Here is a 21,782-nt window from a genome sequence, read left to right on the forward strand (position 1 = left end):
CTCCTTCCTTTTTCCAGTGTTTAAGCAGTTCTATACCTGAGTTCTTATAAGGTCCTTCATAGTTTGTTACTAAATCTTGAAGTGTTTTCTTTAAGAACTCTTTGGAGATTTTTTTAAAGCATTATATTATCCATGAAACATCTATGCTGAATGGCTCAAACAGCAGTACATATAACATATTTCAAAAATATTTACAGTAAGTTAAAATATTTGTTGATCATCTGGAATGGTAAAATCAAAATACTCAAGCTGTTTTGAAATCTATAAACTCGATCACTTAGCAAGCAATAGATGGAGAATTTAAGTAGTGTAACCATTCTGTTTAGCAGTTTCTTAAGTTAAATACACTCTTAGCCTGTGACGCTAAAATTCCATTTTTAGATATTTACCTAAGAGAAATTAAAACATAAGTCCATAAAAAGACTAGAAGAATATCCATAATAGCATTTTTACTAATAGCCAAAAACTGGAAATAACCCAAATATCTGTCAGTGGGAGAATGTATAACTAAACTGTGATATATTTATACAATAGACTGTTACATAGCAATAAAAATGAACTGACTACTGATGCACCCATCAGTATGGATGAAGCTCAAAATCATGGTGTCATTGAAAGGGACAGCCAAACACCAGAGTAGGCATTTTATGACTATTCATATGAAGCCCAAGAATAGGCGAAATTAAGATACAGTCATAGAATTTAGGACAGTAATTGTCTCTGTGAGGAAGGGGACAGTGAGAAGGGGAATTGAATGGAAAAGGGCATAGGGAAATTTCTTGGAGTGATAAAAATGAACTATTACCTTACTTCAGGTAGTGGTTACATGGGTGTATGCAGTTGTCAGAACTCCTAGAAACAAACACTTAATATCTATATGCTTTATTGAATGTAAATTATACCCCTATAGATAAAGTATTACATGATATTTAAGATAGGACAAGTATTCCTTTTATGTCCCTGAGAACTCAGATTTATCACACTAGGAACCAAAAGGTTATGGTTTTGAAGTGATACTTTTAGGTGCGCTTTTCAGTATTAAGACTCAAGTGCACTAAGGGCATTGTCATCCCTTTGCCAAGACAGGAGCATACCTAGCCCATAGTTTCCTTCTGTGGTGAATTCAAAGAGGTGTTCTTCGTTGCTTTATTCTTAGCCAAGCTGCCATCCCTCTGAATCCAACCATGATGTTTCCAGTTCTCTTCTACCAGCTTCACTTCTCCACTTTTCGTTTCTGTTGGTGGTATCCTTACTGCTTTCAGCTTGAAACATTGCAACTGTGGTTGACTTTGTTCTCTCTTGAATCCATTGTAGTGCCAAGACCAGTCATGTATTTAGTCCTGTCTTTCCCTATATTCTGTGCACCCTCCCACCCCCCAGCTTAGGCTTTCACCCCTAATGCCTGGATCACTACAATAGCCTCCTCTCCACCTCAAGACCAAATTACTCTATCTGGTAATTTTTTAAAGATTTATTATCCTTCCTGCTAAATTGCTTCAGTTGTGTCTGGCTCTGTGGAATCCTGTGGACTGTAGCCTGCCAGGCTCCTCTGTCCATGGGATTTTCCCAGGCAAGAATACTAGAGTGAGTAGCCATTTCCTTCTCCAGGGGATCTTCCCGACCTAGATTCCACTAGTGAAGCCCTAGTGGTTCACATGGAAGATTTATTATGGCAACATTCAAATAAACTTAAAAGATGGAAGAAATCAAAAGAAGAACCCCACATGACCATAACCTGACTTTAATTTTTCTTTGTAGTACTTTGAAATAAAATCAGGTATCAGATTATTTTACCTGTAAATACTTCAGTCTAGATCTCTGCTGATAGGACTTTATTTTAACTTATCACTCTCCATGATAGTAACAATAATTCCTTCTTCTTCTTGTTCAGTCGCTAAGTCATGTCCAACTCTTTGCGACCCCATGGACTGCACTATACCAGGCTTCCCTGTCCTCCACTATCTCCCAGAGTTTGCTCCAATTCATTTCCATTGAGTCGGTGATGCCATCCAACCATCTCATCCTCTGTCGCCCTCTTCTCCTCCTGCCCTCCATCTTTCCAGCATCAGAGTCTTTTCCAGTGAGTCGGCTCTTCATTATCATCTAATACCCAATGTTTAAATTTTCCCAATTATCTTTTAATTTTTTAGATAGTTCTCTTGATTCTGGATCCAAACAAGGCCCACACAATATTTGTTTGATATGTGCTTCATCTTTTTAATCCTTGTAATTACTATCCCCAATCTTTTTTTTTTTAATGTCATTATTTGTTCATGAAACTGAGTCATTTGTTCTGTAGAATCTCCCACATTCTGAATTTGTTTAGTTATATCCTTGTGGTTTTAGATCTAGAGGCTTGACTAGATTCCAGTTTTTTATTTTCTATTTTGTTTAAAAAAAAAAATACTTCATTTTCCATTGCGTCATGGCAACAGGCAGAAAATGTCTGGTTGCTCTGCTTTTTTCAGATGGTAGCAGCCTGATTCATCCATTATAAAGTTCACCCTCAGTCTTTAATTATTTTAGTAACCATTAATGATAGTTGCCAAGATCCACTTTTTCATTAGGAGTTGCAAAATAATGATTTCTCTGGGTTTCTCATTCCACCATCATCTGTTAGCTCTGATTCTTCTATAGGGAAGAATATTCCCTTAGTAGCTGTTTGGCTATAGTCTCTGTAGGAAAGGCAAGATAAATGCTTGTTTCTTTCGTCTGTTTGTTTTTAGAATAATAACTTTGTGCCCTAGCAAACTCTAATTTTTGTATTTGTTTTTATATTTCAAGAGGTGTCATGAATTCAGGTATTGTTTTATAAATTTTATAAGTAGTTTCAAATCTTTGCAGTTATTTTTCTCTTTCATGTTCAGATTAACACTTCTGTAGATTCAAGTTGTTGTATCCTTTTAACATGGCCTTTTTAATTTTAACAAGTTGATATGATTAACTTGAGGCTTCCCAGGTGGCACAGTAGTAAAGAATCCACCTGCCGGTGCAGGTGATGCAGGAGGTTCAGGTTTGATCCCTGGGTTAGGAAGATCCCCTGGAGTAGGAAATGGCAACCCACTGCAGTATTCTTGTCTAGAAAATTCCTTGGACAGAGGAGCCTGGCAGGCTACAGTACATGGGGTCTCAAAGAGTCGGACATGACTGAGCAACTGAGCACAACACAGCTTTATTAACTTCCTTCCATTCTGGAGCAAAGAATGTCCCAGGCTCATCTTGTACATTTCCTTCCCTAGAGCTGCAACCAAACTTTTCCCCCAAGAAGCTCCTGTTTCCTTTTAATGAAATAATAATATTTAGAAACTACAAGTCTAAGGACTAGGTATGTTCATTTCTATTGGATTGTCATTTCTTCTCAGCGTTTTTAGTGGGCAAAGCTAATAAAAATGTGAAAGTGTTAGTCGCTCAGTCGTGTCCAACTCATTGCAACCCCATGGACTGTAGCCCACCAGGCTCTTCTATCCATGGGGTTTTCCAGGCAAGAATACTAGAGTGGGTTGCTGTTCCGTTCTCCAGGGCATCATCCCAACCCGGGGATCAAACCCAGATCTCTCACATTGCAGGCAGATTCTTTACCATCTGAACCATCTGTAAAATGTCAACCTGGTTTCAAAATCAAAATTGTGAAATATAGCACAGTTGAAGAGTTTCTACTTTTTATCTCTATAGCCTTACCTCATACTTTCCCTTTCCCTGTAGCTTACCATCCTTATTTGGTTTTTATTTGTTTTGGAGATACAAGCAAATTTGTGATACACACTCACGCGGGCGCGTGTATGTATTCTCTCTCTCACTTCTTTATACGAAGAAAGGTAAAGAACCATACACATCCTTCTCACTCTACTTTCTTCAGCTAACAATATATCCTAGCAATGGTTCCACAGCAGTATAGAGAGCTCTTCTCATGCCTTTTTTATAACTGCCTACAAGCTCTATTCCATCTATAGTTCGCCTGATTTTTAAAGCTCCAAGCTTCTCTTCTATTGAATCTGGTTAATTCTCCAGCCAGTCTGTGGCTCCTCATCTTTTCTCTCATAACATCTTCACATCCCTTGTAGTCCTTCTGCTTTTTTCATGTTGTCCCCACAGCATGAAACGCTGTCTCTTCTCCTCTTTGTCTGTCTATATGCCTGTTGTGTCCATTCAGCCATGCACCCACATCATATGGTACCACCTTCAAAGCCTTTCTTCCTTCTTTTAGTCCACTCAGAACTCTTCCTTCTTGAAACTTCATCGAAAATTTAATTTTTACACATTTTATTATTTTCTAAGAATTTGTGTTTAAATTCAATTCCTTAAATCAGTTTTCTGAGAGCAGGAAATAAGATTTCTATGTGTGCGTGTCTCCAAAAACAACTTTTCTAGTCCCAGAAACTACAGTCAATAAATGATTGATCAGAAGATGTTAAAATGAGCTATTAGAAACAACTTCCGTGTCTAGGAAAATCATGTTTCTTTGGATATTCAGAATGAAAAACAACATTTCTGATGGTTTTTCAAGATGATTTTAAAATGTCACCAAATACTAAGCTGAAATATTTTTAGAGTTCTATCAAGATTATTACCTTTAAGACACAGATATGAAAATATTCTAGTTATTTACCATTCCTCTTTATTTGCCAACTCTTCAGGCCTTTTACTTGCAGAGCATCTGTTCATTTTTCTCTTTTGGTCAGGTAACAGCTGTCTCCTGACTAATTTAAAATGTTGCATTAAAATGAGCTTTGCTATTTTCATCATTGCATATGTTCATCTTATGCTTTTGAGAAACGACATGATGTGATTCAGCATGTGAATTTAAATATCACCTAAAATGTAATAGTTTCCAAATCCATTTGTTGACTATTCACAGTTTAAAATATCATAAAGCCAAATACAGTGATATTTGTATGAGTGCAAATTGTTAAAAAAATAAAATTATGCATGTTTAACTTGTTGGCAAAGTTAATGTCTAAATAATATATAGTGTACACTTAACAATCAGGTGTAATATCTCTGGCATGAAAGAGCCACTTAATGGAAAAAAGCTTTGAACTACACAATAAATAAAAAGCACTAAAACTGGCATATGTGTGCATATCAGTCACTCAGTCATGTCCAACTCTTTGCGACCCCATGGGCTGTAGATCGCCAGGCTCCTCTGTCCATTGAATTCTCCAGGCAAGAATACTGGAGTGGGTTGCCATTCTGTTCTCCAGGGGATCTTCCCAACCCAGGGATTGAACCCCAGTCTCCCACATTGCAGGCAGATCTTTACCGTCTGAGCTGCCAGGGAGGCCCATAAAATTGGTATAAACAAGGCTTATCTAAAAATGAAATTTCACATGTTTCCAAAGTCAAATGATCATCTAAAGCAAAAATGGTAGCCATGTCTTGTGGAATCCCAGCATAGCTAATAAAAATATGCATGTGTGCTCAAAAAAAAAAAAGAGCCACTTAAGAAATCATGAATCAAAGTTTGGTTTAGTTTTACACTGGGAAGGACCATTCTCATTTTCTTAAGTAACATTTTCATTTTGTCTATAGGGCCTGTTCATAAAAGACTGACCTAAACCCACCCTTCTCCCAAATATTCACATACTGAATGCTGACATCTTAACTGGTTTTAGAGTTTTTCACCTTTTGTTCTCCCCAGGGAATAGTGAATGCTTACAAATGGATCCAAAGATACTTTTTTGTTCTGTTATTTTCTCCAGTGTTTATTCTCCCAAGCAGAAATTAAAGAGACTCTTACCTTAAGGTTTAAAGGAAAGTCTCCCTTCCAGTTCAGTATTCCTATGAGAAGAATAAGAATTATTTTCCTTTATCCCAAGCTTATTTTCTGTATCCCTTTAGCAAACCCTGTCTAAAATTCTTTCTCCAAAAGCTTGTGTGCTTGCTTTTTTCCTTGTTTCCTTTATTAATTCTATCCCTCCTTTCTTCTCTTTTTTCCTCTTTTTCTTCCATTTTTTTACCTTTAACAATAAAAATTTTCAAACATACTAAGAAAAATAGAGACTAGTGAATACTTAATAAATATCATATGACCATCCCATAGATCTAACTATTGTTAGTATTTTTATCATATTTATCATAATTTTTTTCTGAGGTATTTTAAAGTAAATTATATAAATCACGACATTTTTTCAAAAGACTTCTTTATGTCACCATAACATTATTATACCTAATAAAATTAGCATATACTCTAATGTCATCATATACTCAGTGCATAATCATTTGAGAATTTCTTCGGTTGTCCCCAAAATGTCTTTTTAGCTGATTTATTTAAACCAGATCCAGCCAAATAAATATAGCAATAAAATTTACTTTACTGTTAAAGAATTTAAATGTAAGAAATAAAAATTCTTTATGACTTAAAATTTTTTTTAACTGAAAAAATTGTTACTTTTTTTTTAAAGCATGGAGCCAAATTAGTTTTGTATTTGTCAGAGTTGATACATAATCACAAAGATGAATTGACTGAAGAAGAACTAGACACAGCAGAACTGCTCATGAATGCTTTAAAATCATGTGGTCATAAGTGCATCCCTCCCAATGCATCAACAAAATCAGACCTTATTAGAGTGATCAAAGAGGTGAGTCAGTGAAACCATAAGAAACAGTTTTCTTAGGAGATCCCATTGACTGTAACTAAAGAATGATTGAGAGATTTTTTTATTATAGAGTACCACTGATGGTGAATTTCAAATGATAATTTTTTTGTACTTTATATTGCTTTTTTAATATGAAAAAACAAATAGTCTTATTTTAAGGAGCATTTTATTCTCTGTGGTCATCCATATTTATTACCACTAGCTTTCAGGGAAGAAAAAAGTTTTATTAGTGACAAGGAAGTTGAATCATCAGCCTCAAGTTCTCACTTCTTTAGTGAAAAAGCAAAAAAGGAAGCAAGCAGCTATGCAAACCCATTGGGTTTGGCAGCCCTAGTTAACTATTCCACCCTAATTTCTGTGACCCAAATTGTGTGGTAACAAAGGAGAATTATAACATTATTTAAGTAGCTGATGTATTTTAATATTCTGGTCTCCAGGAGACAGTTTTTTTTCCTTTGTTAACTTGGTTTTAAATTTAGTTTGCTGGGCTCTGTGCCAGCGTTAAATGATAAATAAGTTTTATATAGTATATTATTATCTAAATCTTCTAGGAACAAAGGAAATATGAAACTGAAGAAGGTGTGAATAAGGCCAACTGGCAGAAAACAGTTAACAATAATCAGCAAAGGTAGGATTTCACGTGTGCTAAAAGTTGTGTCTTTTAGGAGCCGCATTATATTTTGCATATGCTTTTAGTTTTAATGTAGCATGTTTTGATATACATTTAATGTTCCTATACATATGCTTAACTTACAGGCTTCTTGTCTGTTTAGTCTCTTCCAGCGTTTGGATTCAAAATCAAAGGATATATCTAAAATAGCTGCAGATATCACCCAGGCAGTGTCTCTTTCCCAAGGAATTGAGAGAAAAAAGGTGATCCAACACATCAGAGGAATGTACAAAGTGGATCTGAGTGCCAGCAGACACTGGCAGGAGCTTATTCAACAACTGACTCATGACAGGTGAGCAACGTGGGAGGGCTTTCAGTGGTCTTGCATGAATGTTTTATATTGATGTTATTTTCACTCTAGAATAAAGATTCATAATACTGTCTCATTAGCTTAAATATTTTTTGTTTAATCATTTGTAATTTATTTCCTCTTAAAGAATATGCCTATGAGAATTTTTTAATTCTGGGGAGGGAGAAAAAATAATGAGAGAGAGAGACATTAGCTCTTCCAGAGAGTAATATCTGTTTATTGGCGTTCATTTTAAAATATGATCTTTGCAAAAGAATAGGGAAATCACTGAAACAAGACAGTTGGGAAATATATCTTTTCTAGTTAAGACTTCAGTAACACAGTTAAAAAGATGCATCACAAATAGTGAAAAGAGGGAAATTAAAATATTATTCTCTGAATTTGGGTAAGATAACTGATTAGTATTACAACTTTGAGGAGCTATATACTAAAGCAAATTCCAGGTGAATGAATGAATTAAACTTAAAAAGTTTACAAAGCAGGACAAAATAGAGTATTTATCAACTCTGATAGATAACTTCCTAAAATCAAAGAAACTACAAAGAAGAAATGAATGACTTTTTTTTTCCAGTGTATTTAACAAGCATAGCCACAACAAAACATCAAAATTTATTTTCAGCATGTATTTCAAAGTTAGTATTTTTATTATTTTAAAATTTCATAAAAGTTTGAAAATAAAAATTAAAATCCCAAAAGTCTGAGCAAAAGACATGAATATATTCTTCACATAAGACAAGTAGAATTAATAAGCAGATGGGAAAAATTGAATGTTGCTAGAGGCTAATTTAGTTTTTTAAAATCTTTAGATACTATATTTTACCTTTTATGTTAAAATTAAAAGTTTTTTTAGGAACTCATCTCCACAGTAGGAAGAATGTATCTTATCCTTGATCAGAGGTTTGTGGCATTGTATACTTTGACATAATATTATCAGGAACCCTATAAACAATTTATTTCTAGTTCTAGTTATTCTATTTTAGTGATTCTGTCCTAAGGAAAATATTCAAAATATGCAAAATCAATAAACATAAAGATTTTCATCTCTGCATTATTTTGTTAGTGAATGAATCAGAAACAACTAAGTATATAACAATAGTAATAAATACAGTATGATCCTTTCACTCAATATAATATTAGCCATTTAAAATGGTAATAATAAAGAAGGCAGGATATAGGAATGTGTATATAAGAAAATATGTGTGTATATGAGTTATAACTAATTTTAAAAAATGAAAATCACTACCAATATTTTGGTATGTTTGGGGTAGTAGGATTAAGGGTAATTTACTTCTCTTATCTATTTCTAAAAACTATTTCCTTTCATTTAAAATATTAATTTATTTTAAAACATTTTAAGAAATGTGATCACTGCAAAAATGAGTAATTTTGTTTGTTACATTAGATAATAGGCAAAATGAGAAATGAAAAAAATTTACTTGGAAATTGATTTTTTTTTCTTTAGTTGACCAGATTAAGTCTAACACATCACAAAGCATATATAGTAGTCATGCTGTATCTTTTTAAAAATGTAATAGGTACAAGAAACTAGTAGCAGAGCTTGCCTTGAGGCAAGGAGACTGGACTCCAGAGCAGGGGGATACTTTGTTGTTGTTGTTATTGTTTTGTAATGTGTGTATGCACGTGTGTTTGTGCTCGGTTGCTCAGTTGTGTCCAACGCTTTGCAACCTCATGGACTGCAGCCTTCCAGGCTCCTCTGTGCATGGGATTCTCCAGGCAAGAATACTGGAGTGGGTTGCCATTTCCTCCTCCAGGGCATCTTCCTGACCCAGGGATCAAACTTGCATCGCCTGAGTCTCCTTCATTGGTAGGCAGATTCTTTACCACTGAAAAGCCATGTGTATGCATATCCCTGTCTAATTATATACATAGTTGGGACTTTTCAATTGAGTGGATCAGTTTTGACTTACTTATTAAATTTTTACATATATTTTTTTAAGTTATAAGTACTTCAAATTGCCACTTAAACCTTCTCTTTCTGCCTGTAGAGCAGTCTGGTATGACCCCGTCTACTATCCAACTTCATGGCAGTTGGATCCAACAGAAGGGCCAAATCGAGAGAGGAGACGTTTACAGAGATGTTACTTAACTATTCCAAATAAGTATCTGCTTAGGGATCGACAGAAATCAGAAGGTAATAGTGACTTCTTGACTCAACATATAAATATAGCAGGTGACTGTGGTCATTACACAAAGATGATGTAATCTCTTTTCCTCAACAGATGTGGTCAAACCACCACTCTCTTACCTATTTGAAGACAAAACTCATTCTTCTTTCTCTTCTACTGTAAAAGACAAAGCTGCAAGTGAGTCTATAAGGTAAATTTGAATCCGTAAGACATCTTCTCTTTTGTTGAATGTGTTAAAGACTTTAATAGTCTATTACAGTGCTTATGTGATGTTTATTTTAGATAATGCAGTGGTTTAGGGAAAGACCTGAACATGGCTCAAGAGAGGACAAAGTTAAATGGCCAGAATCCAAAGAGAACAGACAGTTTTGATAGGGAGTTTTCATTGGACTTCAGTCGTCATCTGTTATGTGAGGAAGATAAGTCACACCTAACGCATCATAGCATTGTTGAGGATTGTGGGTCAGTATGGTAACTATTGATAGGGTTGTCACTGTGGTTGTAGTGGAGGTTGTTATCAGGCCCATTTTATAGATAAAAAACTGAGAATCAAGATAAGTGACTTAATTAAAGAATAGAACTTTTCTGACTCTGAATCCCCCTTTTCTCCTAAATGCTACATTTCTTTCCTGTATTTGTTCAGAGGCATGAACCAATGTTTGCTTATGTACTGGAAAATATAAAATATTGAAGTCTCTTTTAAATAATTGAGTCCTTGTATTCTGCATAGGGTATAGGGATTATTCACCTTTTCTAAAAGTTTCCGTTATTTTCTCTGCTATTATAATGTTAGAAATGAGATAATATTTTCATGTGGACTCGAACAAGGCATTCTGTGCTTTTGAAACTCTTGTCTGCTCTACTGAAATCTTCTACTAGATAAAATAAAGCTTTTACTCTCTGAAATTGTTCAAAACATTTAATCATAGTAATTTTAAATATGTTTTGATAGAGTCAATCGAAGATGTATCAGCGTTGCACCATCTAGAGAGACAGCTGGTGAATTGTTATTAGGTAAGTTACATTTTGAAGATTTTTATACATATTCACTGTACCTATTTTATTCTTAGATAATATGAAACGTTATTTTGACAGACTGCCATTAAATGAGATAAACTTTCTCTAAGATTGTATAGGTTATTTTGCCTTAACATTGTCTATAATGCATATGACTCATGAATGTGAAGAAATGACAGTCTTATTTTCTGAAAAGCATATGAATGGCATTTTAATTTTTATAAAGTTAACTTTCTTCATGAGTATACATTTTTAAATTTGTTTCTTTTATTATGTATCAATTTTTAATTCTAAAGTAAAGAATCATTAGTATGTTTATATGCCTGCTGTTTTAACGGATATCCCTATACACATGAAATATATCCACCTTGAGATTATTCTTAATTTATATTCTTCATTGTACTTCTGAGAGAAAGGCCAAGACTATTGATCCATGGATAGTTACATTTAGTGAGAAATTTTTTCCTCAAGACATGAAGGAATAGCGTTAAACCACATAGTCTCTATTCCCTTAAGGAACTGATTTGTATGCTGTGGGCCAATTGTTGTCAAATCAGGGGCATCCAGATCACATGGGAACTTCTAAGAAAAATGAATTCTCAGGCCCCTACCCAGAGCCACTGAATCTGAAACTCTGTGGATGGGGCCCAGACATCTACATTTTTATATACCCTGCAGTGATTCTGACACACTCTCAAATTAGAGAGTCACTGCAGTAGGCTAAAGCTATATAGCCTCAAAGCCCTAACATGCAGAGTTTCAAGCTTGCCAGGGCTGAGCCCCATAGTCACAAGGATGGAGATGGTGCCCTTCTCTGAGCTGGCCATGCCAGGACTCAGGGTGACCAGCATCCAGTGCAGAGCTCCAGGAAGTTCCCACTGTTTGGATATGTGATGTAGGGATGTGCATTAACAACAGCCTATAAATCAGGAAAATTTGGGGGACTGTCTGAGCCCTGATGGAGCCATCAGGGCTCAGACAGTAAAGAATCTGCCTGCAACATCGGAGATGCGGGTTCGATCCCTGAATCAGGAAGATCCTGGAGAAGGGAATGGCTACCCACTCCAGTATTGTTGCCTGGAGAATTCCATGGACAGAGAAGCTTGGTGGGCTACATCCCATGGGGTCGCAAAGAGTCAAACATGACTGAGCTACTTACACTTTACTTTTCTGCCCTATTGAGTGTTTAAGTCAGCAAAATAATTAAGGATTCCTCTTTTGCCAGAAAATTTAGTTTATAACTTGAATTCAGTTTATGTGTACAAAATAAAAGTAATATGCTAGTAACCTAAGAAGAATACTGGTAATAATAAACAGCCAACACTTTTTAGCACTAAGCACCAGACACTGTTAATAAACATTTTATGTATATTCTGATGTAATCCACACAGTAACCCTATGAAATAGAGTCTTCTCCCTACCCCATTCTTTTTATGAGGAAACTAAAGCACAGTGGGGTAAGGCAGCTTGCCCAGGATCTCATGGATGCTATTCAAAAATACTTCCTGAGTATTAAGAACTCCTTCTGGGTTCTGGGATTCAAATTCGGTCCAACTGACTCCAGAGGTGCTTTTAACTATATAAGATAATAGTGCACAGACATTTTTAAACTCACAGCCAATTATTTTCTGCAGGTAAATGTGGAATGTATTTTGTGGAAGATAACGCTTCTGATACAGTTGAGAGTTCTGTGAGTAGCGGTTTAAATTTGCATTTATATGAATCTAGACAAATTCCCACATGTATAAGTTTAATAAAGCCAGAGAGCAGGTAGAACTGTTAAGAGTTCATTTCTTGTCACACTCTGTGTAAATTTGTCTGAATTCCAGTTTTTAAGATAATTTTAAAAAGAAGACCATGCCATCCCCTCTGACTCATGTTCTGAGTCTCATAGCAGCAAGTATTATGGGTCAGATTCTGAAGCATTCGTATTATTTCAGTTTATGTCCATTCTTTCTCACTACTATCCTCTGTAGCAACAAACTTCTTGCCACTCTCTGTTTATTGTCACATACATTTACCTTCAAAAAGAAAGAAAAATATTGTCTGATTTAATAACCTAGGTAATCCTAATATTCACATAGCTTAGCAGTCATAATTTTTATTCTTCTGGACTCAATTCACATTTTGGTACAGTAAAGATTTTATTTGTTTGAATTCATTTACATGCCATTAAAATACTGCTTTGAGAGTCTTGTAACAGGAGAAATAAAGCTCTTTGTTTCAGAAGTTCTAAAGCCACGAGTTCATAAGGATGTATTTAAATAAGATTATGTATGGTTTACTGGTTAATACATATTTGATTCAAAGAAATTAGGGAATGAAAACATAAAATATGGTTGTGAAGCAAATCATGTTAAAAAAACATTAAAGTATTGCATATAATCCCCCAAAATTGAATAGGCATTTTTTCGTGATTTACATAGCAATTACTACAGTATTTATCCCAGCTAGCAAAAGTATCAGTTCATATAGTTATGTTATTTTTAAAGATGTATCTTTTTAGAACAAAAGAGTTTAATAGTTGATAGATGAATCAGCTTTTTTTCTGGGTGGGTCCAAAAGATGACATTTTCCACCTAAATGGAAGCTCTAAAAAGACCCTTGCTTTTTAATAAATTGAAGGATCCTTCCTTTCTCTGTACTTTTGTAGCATTTGTTCTTATTTCCTGTGTGACATTTGCTGTCTTGCCTTTCCAAAGCAAATATCCTGTGCCCCCTTTTTATCATATATAGATTTATTTCATGCAGAGCACTTAGCGAGCACCTTGCCTGTAAATGCTTAATTAATATTTGTTAAATTGAAAGTATGTTAAATGCTGAAGCTAAACAGGGAGGAATTTGGTTTTAAGAATGAGAATATTACCTTTTCATTAAAACATTTTGCTTTCCTTGTAATATATTTCCTGCCTCTATTTCTAAAAATCAACTGGGACACAGTAAGACACACAGAGAGCAGGCCAGAGTGTCACTTCCTCCTTACTGCTGTTTTTCAAATTTCTCTTTATTTTTGACTCCTAGAGATTTCATTTTCCCTTACTTTCTTGCAAGCTCAGCTATACATTTAAAAGAATATTTACTTACTAAAAAAAATCAGTCTGAAAAGTCTACATACTTTATGATTCCAACCATATTGACTTTCCGGAAAAAGGAAAACAGTAGAGGCAACAAAAAGATCAGCGGCTGCTGGGTGGAGCAGAAAGGAATTTCACAGCAGTGAGACTATTCTGTATGATACTGTAATGGTGGACACATGTCATTAAACATTTGTCAAAACCCATTTGACCTATACGACACCAAGATTAAACTATGGGCTTTAGTTAAGAATAATCTATTCAGTAGTGGCTTATCGGTTGTGTACTACATGTACTACATGAGTGTACTACATGAGTACAAGATGTTCACCGTAGGGAAACTGAGTGCAGAAAAGCTATACATGGGAACTCCATACTATCTGCTCAGTTTTATAAACATAAAACTTCTCTGGAAAATACAGCCTATTAATAAAGTTTAAATGAAGTTTATTAACTCAGTTTTTTTTAGACTTTATCCAGCATTTTGAAGTGTTTAGTAGCAGGAGGATTTTCAGAGAATCTAATCTGCCACTTTGCCATGGAAGGAAGGCTTTACATTGCATTTTGATAGTTTTTTAAAATGTAGAATTAAAATGATTCTATTTCATGTAGAGCAAATGCTTTCATGTTATTTCCTTTGACTTTAGAGCCTTCAAGGAGAATTGGAACCAGCATCGTTTTCCTGGACATATGAAGAAATTAAAGAAGTTCACAAGCGTTGGTGGCAGTTGAGGGATAATGCTGTAGAAATATTTTTGACAAATGGCAGAACACTCCTGTTAGCATTTGATAACACCAAGGTAAATTTGCCTGTGTTAATAAATATACTTTTTCAAAAAGATCATGGAATCAGTTTAATTACACTCATACTGACTAAATGAAGTTTTAAGGTATTTAAACTTTAACTATTTCTGAAATCAAATGAAAATTACCCTATTTCTTAGTACTGATTAAATCTTTGGTTATATTAGGACTATTTTTGTCCTCCAAAATGGTGTTAAATTTTTATTCCCCAGAGTGACTGTATCTGTGAAAGTGAAAAGTGAAAGTGAAAAGTGAAAGTGAAGTCGCTCAGTCGTGTCCGACTCTTTGAGACTCCATGGACTGTAAGCCCACCAGGCTTCCTCATCCATGGGGTTTTCCAAGCAAGAATACTAGAGTGGGTTGCCATTTCTTTCTCCAAGGGATCTTCCCCACCCAGGGATCGAACCCAGGTCTCCTGCATTGCAGGCAGATGCTTTACCCTCTGAGCCACCAAGGAAGGACTGTATCTGTAATAAGTAAATAAATGAATGTATAAGCAACCTGAAGTAGTTTAACCTTGATAGTAGATTTCATTTTTGACAAACCCTTTCTTGACTCCCACATTCCTTCAGCTACTATGTGTATGCTTATCTTGATAGAAAACCTCTTGGAAGAAATTGTGTATGCTTGCTGCTTCCAATTCCTGTCCTCGGATTCTCTTTTGAAATGCTCCAGTCAGATTTTTTCCTCACCACGCCACCTGTAACCTCTGGCCAGCATCACCAGTGACCTGAATGTTGCTAAACCCTACAGTTGTATTTCTTAATCATCATCTTACTTGACTTAGCAGCAGCATTTGACACAGCTGATTATTCTTTCTTTAAAGAAACGGTGGGGGTGGGGGGAACCTTCCTCACTGGACTTCTGCATTAAAGTCTAATTGGCATCTCAAATTTAACATGGACAAAACTGAACTTCTAATTTTCCCCCTAAAATCTCCAGTTTTCCCCAGCTCCATAAATGGCAACTCCAACCTTTCTGCTTGGCCAGTTCAAAAACCTTGGGATTATCCTTGACTCCTCTTATTCTGTCATCCCACTTATTCTGACTCCTCTTAATCATCTACTCTTATCAGTAAATTCAGTTGGTTCGCCCCTCAAAGTATACCCAGAATCTGAGTGTTTCCACTGCTGCCATCCTGGTCTAAGCCACTGTCAGCTCTGGCATAAATCATTGCACTAGCCTCCTCACTGGCCTCCCTGCTTCCGCACTCCCTCTTCTTTCAGACTGCTCTCAGCACAGCAGTTAAAATGGGTCAGATCCTGCCATTCCTCTACTCGGAGCCCTCCAACCACTTTCTTTGTCACTCCGTTAAAGCCAGGACCTTACAGTGTTGAATAACCTAGCACTTCCTTATTCTTTCTGACCTTATCTTCTACCATTCTATCCTTCACTCTCTCTAGTCCATCTGTGGAAACTTCCTTTTCCTTGGCTATAGCAGGCACACTGATGCCTGAAAGCCTCTGCACTTACAGCTCCCAAAAATGCCACCTGGAATGCTTTTCCTTGTAGAAATCTACATGACTCACCCCCTTACTTTTTTCAGGTTCCCTGATCAAATACCCTCTTATCAGAGAGACTTCCCTGATTATGTATTTAAAATAGCAACCCCTTTCTCACTCCTACCCCCAGGAATCCCTTTGTCTCCTTGACTTTCCTCTGTTTTCCCTAGAGCACTTCATAGCATCCAAAAATGTCTGCCTAATAGAATGTAAAGACTGTTTTATTAAGTGCTACAGCTCTAGCCTCTTGAGCATACTGGTATACAGGTGCTCAGTCAATATTTATTGAGTGAATAAATGTTTCCTTTTCCTTGCAGAGTTTAGTATGCAAACCGTCATAAATTCTCTCCCACCAACCTTAGCTTCAGCATCTGGCAACCTTCAGATTTAGGCTGTAGGTTTAGGTTTTTATTTTTGCCTTGAACTGATTCTTTTTTATTTTTAATTCTGATTAAAAAAAAAACAACATAGCATAGAAGTTGCCATCTTAACCATTTTCATGCATACAGTTTAGTAGTGTTAAGTATATTCACATTGTTGTAAAACAGACCTCCAGGTTTAGGTTCTTAAATACCCTGTGATCTTATGCCTATTCCATAACTAAGCTTATTCTTCTCGTTTACTTTTAGTCTCATCTCTGATTATCCACATCTTTGGCTCATCTTCCTATGCCTGAAGCATATACACATTTAAGAGGAGTAATTCAAATTTGTTTTTATAAAGGCCTGGTTCCTCTATTTTTTTCCATTTATTACCAATTATCATTTAATTGCTCTAGAAGACATCAGAACACCCTTTTTCTGTGACAGAACTTTTCTGAATCTCTTAAAAAAAGAGTTCATATATTAGTTTTCCATCAGTAGTGAAAATGAGGTGTCTTGTTTTTACATAGGATATTTTATTTCATTCTCATAAAATAAATCTTACTACCCCCATATTACAGTATGGGAACTGCAGCACAAAGGGTTTAAGCAAGAAAAAAGACCAGGTCTGTCTAATTCTGAAAAGTGTGCTCTTTCTTACTACAGCGTGTTTCATTTATATAGATGAAGACTCTTCATTTTCTTTTATTGACTTATTTTTTCCTTAGGGTCTATATGTAAGTGATTTTTCTGTACAGACTTCTTAGTTTCTTACTGATTTCTCCAGCTGCAAAACATAGTGGTTAAGAGCCAAAAGTAAATGAATGTAACAAAGCAGAAAAGGATTCAAAGATGAGGAGAACAAACTAGCGGTATAAGTGGGGCGAGAACAGGCAGAGGGAATTACACAGTACAAACCACTATGTGTAAAATAAACTATAAGGATATATTGTACACAAGGACTGTAGTCAATATTTTATAACATTTAAATGAAGTATAGTTTATAAAAATATTGAATCACTATGTTGTATACCTGAAGCTAATATAATATTGTAAATCAACTGTACTTAAATAAATAAATATATATAACACAATCTTTAGAGGAAGACCTAGATTTGAATCTTAATTCCCCACCAGTCAGTGTTATTGGGCAAAAAGTGTTTTCTTGAAGGACTTGAGATTAGTAACATGCCTATGATATCATGGATTCTTTGGAGGAAAGTGTCAAGACTAAAAATAAAATCTGGGCTGTTTTTTTTCTCCTTCCGTTCTAGGTTCGTGATGATGTATACCACAGTATACTAACAAATAACCTCCCTAATCTTCTGGAATATGGCAATATCACCGCTCTGACAAATTTGTGGTATACTGGGCAAATTACTAATTTTGAGTATTTGACTCACTTAAACAAACATGCTGGCCGATCTTTCAATGATCTCATGCAGTATCCAGTGTTCCCGTTCATACTGGCAGACTATGTTAGTGAGACCCTTGACCTCAGTGACCCATCAGTCTACAGGTAACTGAAGACATCATCACCTTTTGGCTTTGTCAATGTGCTGTATTTATGTCATTAAAGTCCTTCTCATGAAAATTTTCAAACGTGCAAAAAACTGAATGTATAGTAAACCCCCATATGATCATTACCCCAACTCAATAATTATGAAGATTTTTGCCAAATCTGCATCATCTTTTTTTCCTTAAGACAAATCATACACATTTATGTCACTCGTCAGTTCTGTAGTATATATCTCTTAAGAAAAAAGTAAAACATTTTGTTACATAACTTCAGTGCCATTAGCATATTGAAGAAAATAAAAATAATAATTTCATGGTATCATCTAATATCCAGCCTATTTTTAAATGTCCCCTGATTATATCAAAGATGTCTTTTTATAGTTGATTTGCTTGAATCAGGCTCAATATCATCTTTGGTTGCTTTGTCTCTAAAGACATAAATCTTAGAACAGCCCTTATTTTTATGTATGTATTTTTCTCTTTATTCCTAACATCAACTTGTTTAAGACAAAAAAGGTCATTTATCTTGTAGAATGTCCCCCGTTCCACATTAGCATTTAGCTTTTTCCTCTAGCCGCTGTATTTCCTAGGGACTAGAAATTACTTCTAAAGCCTTGCTAAGACTCAGGTTCAACTTTTTTTTAAGAAGAACTCTCTAGAGGTGGTGGTGTGAACTTTTTATTGCCCCATATCAGGAGGCATGTAATATCCCACTGTTAAGGATGCTCAGGCTGATCTGTGGGTTCAGCCTCCCATTGAACTTGTTTCTTTCATTGATGATTATCATTTGAGTCTGTGATTTCACTGGGGGTTACCGAATGGTGATTTCCTATTCTCTCATTTCTTCTACATTTATTAGAAGAAAGCACATAAGATGAGCCTGGAACATTTTGTTGTGTCAGAGAGCAAGAAAATTAATATAGTCTTGTCAAAAGAGTTGGAGCCATATTTGCACACCCATGTTCATTGCAGCTTTATTCACAGTAGCCAAGAGGTGGAGGCAGCCTGGGTGTCTGTCTATGCATAAATAATTGTGGGAAATTTGGTACATATGTAATATGGAACATTATTTAACATTAAGAAGGAGGGAAGTCCTGTCACATGGAAGAACTTTGGGGACTGTGCTAAATGGAATAAGTCAGCCACAAGAAAACTAAACACCATGTGATTCCACTTAAATAGATTGTTAAGGGTTATCAGACTCAGACAGAGAGTTAAATGGTGTTTGCTGGGGATGGGGGAGGAGGGAGGATGGGGAGTTGTTGCTCAGTAGGTGTAGAGTTTTAGTTTTACAAAATGAGAAAGCTTTAAAGATCTATTGCACAACAGTGTAAATTAGTTAACACTATTGAGCTAGGTACTGGAGGGTGGCTATGATGGTAAGTTCAGTGATGTGTGTTTTTTTACTATAATTATAAAAAAATAAAGAACTTAGGAGCCAACTTGAAGTGGCTCTCACTGCCAAAGGTAAGACAATCAGAGCATCAAAAAGTATAAAGACCGTTAACTGATTGAAACACATTTAAGTAAAAAGAAAATACTTAAGTTAATAATGATACTCTTTAAAGGCCCCCAAAACAAAGCAGAACTCAACTCATTGGTTGCTGTTGGATGGGGCTACAATTCTCTACTTTTGAAATTTGACAACTAAGGAGAAGAATTAAGCTTTTATCCTGCCTTTCCTGAAAGAGTTGCATTTTAGAGTAACCAAATAGCCGTAGTTGATGAGGGAATATTCTGTTTCTTTAGTTTTAAATAACATTCTCTGACTATTATCAAAAAATCAAGAAATAGCAACTGTTAGCAAGGATGTGGAGAAAAGAGACCCTGTGCACTGTTCCTGGGAATGTAAATCGGTGCAACCACTATGGAAAACATTATGGAGGTTCCTCAAATATTAAAAATAAAACTATCATATGATCCAGCCATTCTACTTCTGGATATTTAATCCAGAGAAAATTAAAACACTAACTCGAAAAGATATCTGCATCCTCATGTTCACTGCAGCATTATTTATAGTAGCCAAGACACAGAGACAACCTAGGTGTTCATCTGTGATTGAGCAGATAAAGAAAATGCCACACACACACACACACACACACACACACACACACACACAGAGGAATACTATCTAGTGTTAAAAAAAAAAAAAAAAGAATGAAATCTTGTGACAACATGAATGGCCCCTGAGGGCATTATGCTAAGTGAAAAAGTCAGACAAAGACAAATACCATACAGATAAGTAAGGAGAAAAGGAAAGAGATACCCATCTGAATGCAGAGTTCCAAAGAATAGCAAGGAGAGATAAGAAAGCCTTCTTCAGTGATCAGTGCAAAGAAATAGAGGAAAACAATAGAATGGGAAAGACCAGAGATCTCTTCAAGAAAATTAGAGATACCAAGGGAACATTTCATGCAAAGATGGGCGCAGTAAAGGGCAGAAATGGTATGGACTTAACAGAAGCAGAAGATATTAAGAAGAGGTGGCAAGAATACACAGAAGAATTGTACAAAAAAGTTCTTCACAACCCAGATAACCACAATGGTGTGATCACTCACCTAGAGTCAGACATCCTGGAATGGGAAGTCAAGTGGGCCTTAGGAAGCATCACTACAAACAAAGCTAGTGGATGTGATGGAATTCCAGTTGAGCTATTTCAAATCCTAAAAGATGATGCTGTGAAAGTACTGCACTCGATATGCCAGCAAATTTGGAAAACTCAGCAGTGGCCACAGGACTGGAAAAGGTCAGTTTTCATTCCAATCCCGAAGAAAGGCAATGCCAAAGAATGCTCAAACTACCACACAGTTGCGCTCATCTCACACACTAGTAAAGGAATGCTCAAAATTCTCCAAGCCAGGCTTCAACAGTACGTGAATCGTGAACTTCCAGATGTTCAAGCTGGTTTTAGAAAAGGCAGAGGAACCAGAGATCAAATTGCCAACATCCGTTGGATTATCAAAAAAGCAAGAGAGTTCTAGAAAAACATCTATTTCTGCTTTATTGACTATGCCAAAGCCTTTGACTGGGTGGACCACAATAAACTGTGGAAAATTCTTCAAGAGATGGGACTACCAGACCACCTGACCTGCCTCTTGAGAAACCTGTATGCAGGTCAGGAAGCAACAGTTAGAACTGGACATGAAACAACAGGCTGGTTCCAAATAGGGAAAGGAGTACGTCAAGGCTGTATATTGTCACCCTGCTTATTAACTTACATGCAGAGTACATCATGAGAAACACTGGGCTGGATGAAGTACAATCTGGAATCAAGATTGCCAGGAGAAATATCAATAACCTCAGATATGCAGATGACACCACCCTTATGGCAGAAAGCAAAGAAGAACTAAAGAGCCTCTTGATAGTGAAAGAGGAGAGTGAAAAAGTTGGCTTAAAGCTCAACATTCAGAAAACTAAGATCATGGCATCTGGTCCCATCACTTCCTGGCAAATAGGTAGGGAAACAGTGGCTGACTTTATTTTTTTGGGCTCCAAAATCACTGTAGATGGTGACTGTAGCCATGAAATTAAAAGACGATTACTCCCTGGAAGAAAAGTTATGACCAACCTAGACGGCATATTAAAAAAGCAGAGACGTTACTTTGCCAACAAAGGTCCATTTAGTCAAGGCTATGGTTTTTCCAGTAGTCATGTATGGATGTGAGAGATGGACTATAAAGAAAGCTAAGCGCCAAAGAATTGATGCTTTTGAACTGTGGTATTGGAGAAGACTCTTGAGAGTCCCTTGGACTGCAGGGAGATCCAACCAGTCCATCCCTGAA

General features: G+C 35.9%; 1 protein-coding gene across 1 annotated transcript in view; it reads left to right on the top strand.

Moving 5' to 3' along the window:
* The window catches only part of LYST (lysosomal trafficking regulator), a 167,462-nt gene that overhangs the window by 108,669 nt on the left and 37,011 nt on the right, over positions 1-21,782 (top strand). The window contains exons 32-40 of the mRNA XM_081569436.1: positions 6,402-6,578; positions 7,148-7,224; positions 7,370-7,558; positions 9,583-9,728; positions 9,817-9,913; positions 10,676-10,737; positions 12,375-12,430; positions 14,462-14,614; positions 17,757-18,001. Coding sequence (XP_081425562.1) covers positions 6,402-6,578; positions 7,148-7,224; positions 7,370-7,558; positions 9,583-9,728; positions 9,817-9,913; positions 10,676-10,737; positions 12,375-12,430; positions 14,462-14,614; positions 17,757-18,001 — 1,202 coding nt within the window. The remainder of the gene's footprint in view (positions 1-6,401; positions 6,579-7,147; positions 7,225-7,369; positions 7,559-9,582; positions 9,729-9,816; positions 9,914-10,675; positions 10,738-12,374; positions 12,431-14,461; positions 14,615-17,756; positions 18,002-21,782) is intronic.

The sequence above is a fragment of the Giraffa tippelskirchi genome, chromosome 2 (assembly GCF_054371585.1).
Source record: "Giraffa tippelskirchi isolate mGirTip1 chromosome 2, T2T-mGirTip1v1.2.pri, whole genome shotgun sequence".
NCBI classification, from domain to species: domain Eukaryota; kingdom Metazoa; phylum Chordata; class Mammalia; order Artiodactyla; family Giraffidae; genus Giraffa; species Giraffa tippelskirchi.